The sequence below is a fragment of the Danio rerio genome, chromosome 15 (assembly GCF_052040795.2).
Source record: "Danio rerio strain M-AB ecotype USA chromosome 15, GRCz13ab, whole genome shotgun sequence".
Lineage (NCBI taxonomy): Eukaryota > Metazoa > Chordata > Actinopteri > Cypriniformes > Danionidae > Danio > Danio rerio.
In genome coordinates, this window is record NC_141035.1 from 49032501 (window position 1) to 49040000 (window position 7500).

The 7500-nt window shown below is 38.7% G+C and overlaps 2 protein-coding genes across 2 annotated transcripts in view; both read right to left on the minus strand.

Annotated features, from left to right (window-relative positions):
* Nucleotides 1-7500, minus strand: part of alp3 (alkaline phosphatase 3) — a 141227-nt gene that overhangs the window by 126475 nt on the left and 7252 nt on the right. The window lies entirely within an intron of this gene.
* The window catches only part of psmd2 (proteasome 26S subunit ubiquitin receptor, non-ATPase 2), a 56279-nt gene that overhangs the window by 4528 nt on the left and 44251 nt on the right, over nucleotides 1-7500 (minus strand). The window contains exon 18 of the mRNA NM_200546.1: nucleotides 1000-1094. Within this exon, the coding sequence (NP_956840.1) occupies nucleotides 1000-1094 (95 nt within the window). The remainder of the gene's footprint in view (nucleotides 1-999; nucleotides 1095-7500) is intronic.

Below are 7500 nucleotides of genomic sequence, written 5' to 3' on the forward strand. Positions count from 1 at the left end.
ATTTGGTAAGTGAGCGACCAGTGCTCTTTGTTTATTCAGTTTTTTCGTATCGAACTAAGTTAACTATTGCACCGAGTGTACACATGTTAGCACAAAAACCAAACTTTAACCTCGTGTAGGATTTTCACCGCATTTAGTGACCGGAATAACACACGCGGCTTTCTGACGCTACCTGCCGAGTGCATCTAAGTTTCTGGGAAATGTGGAGGGTTTTTTTTCTCTCATTCGCCGTGCGGTATCAAACACTGCATGAAAATACACACTTAGAGCAGCTCCTCGAATCAAATATCTTGTTTGTCGTGAGGGGCATGAATGAATTCCCTGAATGAAAGAGCCAAACTGCAGTTAAAGTCCACCATTTAATAATTTGGCAAAGAATTTGACTACAGATGTCCATGTAAACACAGTCACTTTCTCCCCTGTGTGTGTGTGTGTGTGTGTGTGTGTTTTGACTCTGAAACTCAGCGCGTGCCCAAATAGACACTCCCACACCATTCCTCTTTTCTTCCTCCGTTTTTCCAAAGTAGAGGTGTGAAAACACCCTGCTGAACCGAGGGGGTTTCATGGCCCTTTAAGATAGAGTGTTACTAGTCAATAAGGAGACACGCCTGGGCTGTGGAGAAATGTATGGATATGTGCCGAAATGTATAGTTAAGTGCTAAATGTAGCATTGAGCAATAACAATTTCTTTCTTTCAGATTTAGACTATAGTTTTAATTACTTTTTTTTTACTATTTACTTTTTTTTCCCCTTAACATAAATCCTTAAATAGTAACTAGCAGAGTCTCCTACTTTAATAATTCACAAAGTCAATGAATGTTTACAAGTGTCTGTTGTTCATTTCAGCCCAGATAATCACAGCGCTCATTAGCAGCTCAGACAACAGCAGCTGATGGGTTTCAAACCTCTAAATCTTCCTATTGGCACCAGCAAATGTGCGCATATTCATAAGATCACATGGCCGTGTTAATGATGAGACAAGGCTGTGTTTGTGCTCACCTGTGCGAGTCGGACCATGAAGAGGTTGTTGGGGTCTTTGGCGTGGTACTGCGCCAGCTGTCTGAGCATCGCTGCCAAACGCGCATTATTGGTGCCTGCACATAAACACAACACAGAGCACATCACACACACAGACTCGCTCTGATTGGCTGAAACGCCAAGTTAATACCAATGACAACTATATTTGTAAGAGCATGTGATCAGAGACCACTGCTTCAGGTGCAGGGCATAAGTAGACATTATATAAAAATATAGAAAGAGCAGTGGGTCCACATTATATAATTACAGACATACACACATCAAACAAACATGTGTAAACACATGTACAGACACACACACACACACACAAAAAACATCCCAACACACACACATGCATGCATGCATAACCAAAAACACACACGCATAAATGCACTCACGCAAGCTGGTGCACGCACACAAATGCATGCATAACCAAAAACACATGCACACACAAGCTTGCAAACATATATGCACACAGACACACACAAACGCATGCATAACCAAAAACACATGCACACACAAGCTTGCAAACATATATGCACACAGACACACACAAACGCATGCATAACCAAAAACACATGCACACACAAGCTTGCAAACATATATGCACACAGACACACACAAACGCATGCATAACCAAAAACACATGCACACACAAGCTTGCAAACATATATGCACACAGACACACACAAACGCATGCATAACCAAAAACACATGCACACACAAGCTTGCAAACATATATGCACACAGACACACACAAACGCATGCATAACCAAAAACACATGCACACACAAGCTTGCAAACATATATGCACACAGACACACACAAACGCATGCATAACCAAAAACACATGCACACACAAGCTTGCAAACATATATGCACACAGACACACAAACGCATGCATAACCAAAAACACATGCACACACAAGCTTGCAAACATATATGCACACAGACACACACAAACGCATGCATATCCAAAAACACATGCACACACAAGCTTGCAAACATATATGCATACAAACACACAAATGCATGCATAACCAAAAACACATGCACACACAAGCTTGCAAACATATATGCACACAGACACACACAAACGCATGCATAACCAAAAACACATGCACACACAAGCTTGCAAACATATATGCACACAGACACACAAACGCATGCATAACCAAAAACACATGCACACACAAGCTTGCAAACATATATGCACACAGACACACACAAACGCATGCATATCCAAAAACACATGCACACACAAGCTTGCAAACATATATGCATACAAACACACAAATGCATGCATAACCAAAAACACATGCACACACAAGCTTGCAAACATATATGCACACAGACACACACAAACGCATGCATAACCAAAAACACATGCACACACAAGCTTGCAAACATATATGCACACAGACACACAAACGCATGCATAACCAAAAACACATGCACACACAAGCTTGCAAACATATATGCACACAGACACACACAAACGCATGCATATCCAAAAACACATGCACACACAAGCTTGCAAACATATATGCACACAGACACACACAAACGCATGCATAACCAAAAACACATGCACACACAAGCTTGCAAACATATATGCACACAGACACACACAAACGCATGCATAACCAAAAACACATGCACACACAAGCTTGCAAACATATATGCACACAGACACACAAACGCATGCATAACCAAAAACACATGCACACACAAGCTTGCAAACATATATGCACACAGACACACACAAACGCATGCATGTGTTTTTGTGTTTGTACATGCGCATGCACAACTTTCTCAAATGGGATGATTTTTGGTGATGAATCTGTCGACATATTTTGGGAAAATGCTTTGAAAATTGTCAAAAGCTCAACACAATCTTGGCAAATTGACTCTCTTTTGGTTAAGTTGGTGGCTGTTTTTGTTATATTGACTTCCATTATAATCACATTTTACGACTGCAAAGCCATCACAGCATGCATTCTTCATTGCTGCTGGTTTTCCCTGTTGGGAAGAGGGACAATGGGTCATTTTTACTGTTGATCATCAGTTACCATGCAAAAAAAGCTTAGCTTTTGCCATTTATATGGCTTTATAAATATAGTGTGAGCAAGAGGAAGAGAGACACCTTTGTGCACTCATCTTGATACTGAATGTCTAATGGCCTGTTTCCACTGAGTGCTACGGTACGGTTTGGTACGCTTCTATGGCCGTTTCCACTGTCAATAAGCGTACCGAACCAAACCGTACCGTTCCACTTCTTCGGCACCCTTTCGAAAGGGTCCCAAAAACGAGAAAGGGTACCAAAAGGTGGAGCTACACGCGCAGCCGAACGCTGATTGGTTACAGAGATACGTCACGAGCTTGTGGAGCTAGACAGAATGTAAACAAAGGATCCGCCATGTTCTAATACACAGCCGAGAGATTACATGGATATAACGTTACTGTATGCATAAAATAACCAGCCATGGATGACAACTGCCAGGCTCAAACAAACCGTGTCATCGTCTTGATGAACAGACACAATGCAAAGAAGAACAAAATCTGCCGTGTCCTGTTGTTGCTTTACGAACCCGTCTAAAAGTGCGAGCGGTATTCGCTTTCTTCCGGGAGCGCGCGATCGCGTCTATAATTGATATAACAAACTTCTTGAGCTCATGATAATAAAATGTAACGTTACGTGACTGTAGAAGTGTCTCCGTCATCTGATCCATTCAGAAAGAAAAGGACAAGCGCGAGAGTAAAGCGCGGAAAAAACCCCCAACTAGAAACACAGGAGCAAAAGTGTTTAACAACCTGAATCATGAACAAACTGCCATTGTTATCTTTGCCTTTTGGACTATTATGAACTGGGAATGACAAAGACTCTCTAACAGAGTTTGCATGGGCTGGGGAAGATTACAGACACAGATGAGAGGTTTGCGCTGACTCTGGGCTATATTGCGTGTGCTTTTAAACTCAAATAAGGACTAAATGTATGATGTGTGTAGTTTTTCTGTAATTAATAATATATCGGAGACTGTAAGGGTCTGTATGTGTTCATATATGTTGCATTTATGTATTTATTATATATAATTGCAGACGTTACAGTAGCCTATTTCACACTGTCATTAATCTGCAGTTATAATCAAATCATGTCCATAGAAAAGCTAGTAATAAACATTTATAAACAAGTATTTATGTGTATAAAGCGTCTGTTTTGTGAGAAGTGCTGCTCATTATATGTATACGACCCGTACAGCCTTACTATAGACATTTATTCAAGCGAGCATGACGTCAATTTAAACTTTGTCATGCACCACACTGACCAAAAAGGCTACCCTTTGTGGTGGAAACGCAAGCCTGATAAAGGTGAAGCGTACTGACTTGAACCGTACCGTACTGTACCAGTCAGTGGAAACGAGCCATGAGAAAATCAAAATAAGCCCGTCAGCTCTCAGAACACAGTAACTCTGTCTGCCCACACACTATAATCTGCTGTTTTACTCCACAGAACTCCATATAAAAGCCAGAAACTCTTTCGCACAGGCCTATCTCAATGGTTAAAGGGCACCTATGATGAAAATCATCTTTTGTAAGTTGTTTGGACAGAACTGTCTGTAGATTAGGGATGCACCGGTCCCAATTCTTGGATCGGATATCGGTAGGCCCACACGGAATCTGCGCTCGCAGAATTCCACAGATTTCTGCAGATTTTTAGCCCATTATTAATTCTGTTTATTTCCTTGAGTAAATGTGTAAATCTGCATTTATTCCGTTTTTATTTAGTAATTTATTACTTTTTATGTAATATATTAAGGCTTTAGTTATGATACTCCACTGGATACTCCCAAAATAACTCTTACCACAATAACAAAATAAATTTTTACCACATTTCTAGGGACTAAACTGACTACAGGAGAGATTTTTGTTTTGGTTCTGTCGGTGTAATTTGCAGATGATCCCTAACACTGCGTGCATGACTGTGGCGAATATCAAACATAAAACCAACTTTACCGAGCTGATTTAGCTGTCTTTCAATGATTTTAGGACTAACAAGTTATTAACGTCACAAGACCTAATATAGTATATACAATACGACTTCATCACAAGGCCTACCGCACTTACGCTGCAGTTTCTCTGCCCACCGAGGAAGCCCGCGACTCCTGCTGCGGGACGGAAGTTTGACGTTTGGTTCTCCTGTGTCCCGTGTTCCTCTTGCTCTACCAATGCAGCAGCTGCTTCACGTAAAAGCTGACTAACAGTTTTTGCCATTTTACTTCTGTTATACTGTATTTACACTAGTAACTCACGCTGTCCCATCCATCAAAACCGTGCTTCTGCCCTCCGGCTCTGTGTGTGAAAGCACTCGACATCACTCGAATACGCCCCTCCCACTGATTAGCATAGGCTTTGCATGCAGCTTGAAGTTGAAAATGAAATGAAAAATAAAAGGAAAGCTTAAATTTACATTTTCATTTGAATTGTGTCACTATTATAGCGTGAACATTAATAACACGCTTTGTAAAAATTGTGTTTGCATTTTATTTTTCAGTTTGGCTTTTCATTTTAATATTGGCAGTCTTGATGCGGAAATGCAGTGAAAATGAAATGTTAAATCGGCAACTTCATTTTAATTTTCAATTTGACAGGGACGATGTGTTGTGAAAATGAAAATAAAAATGAAATAATTTAATTTCATTTTCAATTTTGGCAGATATTTAGCAAACAGTGTTTTAAAATGAAATTGTTAATCTGATTTTCATTTCCATTTCCAATGTTTATTTGATTTATTTAAAATTGGCAGGATTTACCTTCCATAGTTGGTTAGCTGGTACTGATCCAAATCCAATCTTGTGCGTGCGCTACATTCTGTGTAATTTATAAGCCAACAAAAGCCAAGAAGGTAGCCTAATAAAAGGCACTAGAAAAGTTGTCATGTAGGCCTACTATTATTCCAAATGCTCTGTAGCCATTTTACAGTTTAATGTGCTGCTGCAAACCTGCGGGAAAATATCAGACTTTGCTAAAAGGCTGGTTATTTTACCAACGATTAGAGTAGCCCAGTGGCGTTGCGAGGGGGGGGCTTTGGGGGCTTAAGCCCCTGATGTATTGTCAAAAGCCCCTGATCTCTTGGAATATGTTGCACTTAAATAAAAAATATGTTGTATAACATTTATTTTGTTATCTAAGTACTGAAAATTACCACATACATCACGAACATTCCACTTAAGGCAGCTTTTGTGTCGGGTAATTAAATCGTCAGCTGTTCAGCAGTATCTGTTTCTACCGGCAGGTGGGAGTGGCTCTGTTGTCACATGGTGTTAAAAAAATCCCACCACTGCACATCATTCATTCATTATTTTGAGGAGCTGAAGCTAATGAGGTAATAATACAACTCTTTCGCGAAACTGAATAGTTTTAACAACTGATGAAGCTTATTTGTTTCCACAGTATAAAATGTGTGTAGTTTTGGTGAAATAAAATAACTATAATCAGTAAAATGTGCATCATATCAATGTAAAAAAGTTAGTCAAAAAACGCAAATTGTACTAGCTTTCTAGATATGATATAGATATGTAGACATTTATATGATATAGCAAGTCACATCTGTTTCTGTAATAGTTAAATCACAGTGAGTTTATGCATCTAGCTTATTATTAGTTATATTCTATTGTAACATGCAATGTCAATGTTGGGTGGGTGAGGCAACTTCTTTGGGGCTAAGCCCCTCATCCCTTTCGACCCTAGCAACGCCCCTGGAGTAGCCTAATACAGATTTCAAAGAAAAATCGTAATATTAAAAAGGAAGCATAAGCTGGACCACATCAAATCATTTCAGTGTCATAATGAATGCTCAAATAATGTAGTCTATAGTTTATAGGGTAACACTTTACAATAAGGTTCATTAATTAATGCATTTACTAACATGAACTAATCATGAACAACACATGTACAGCATTTATCAATCATAATTGAACATTTACTAATGCATTATTAACATCCAAGTCTGTGCTTGTTAACATTAGTTAATGCACCATGAGTTATCATGAACTAACAATGAATTAATGTATTTTCATTAACTAATGTTAACTAACATTAATAAAAACTGTAGTAAATGTATTGTTCATTGTTTGTTCATGTTAGTAAATGCATTAATTAACATTAACTAATGAACCTTATTGTAAAGTGAGACCGTTTATAGTAAGCATCATGTTTAGTTAGATTGTGCCATCTGTCATATACAGTAGGCTTATGGGTTATTTTTACTAAAGTATATATATTATTTGAGTTTATCACCAGAACTAAACTGTATTACTTTTTTGTATTACTTAAAAAAAAAAAAAAAAAAAAAAAAAAAAAAAAAAAAAAAACGTCACAGTATCGGGATCGGATCTGTATCGGTCAATTTTCCGAATGTTGGTATCGAGATCAGATTGGTTGCAAAAAAATGGTATCAGTGCTTCCCTAGTGTAGATATAGTGT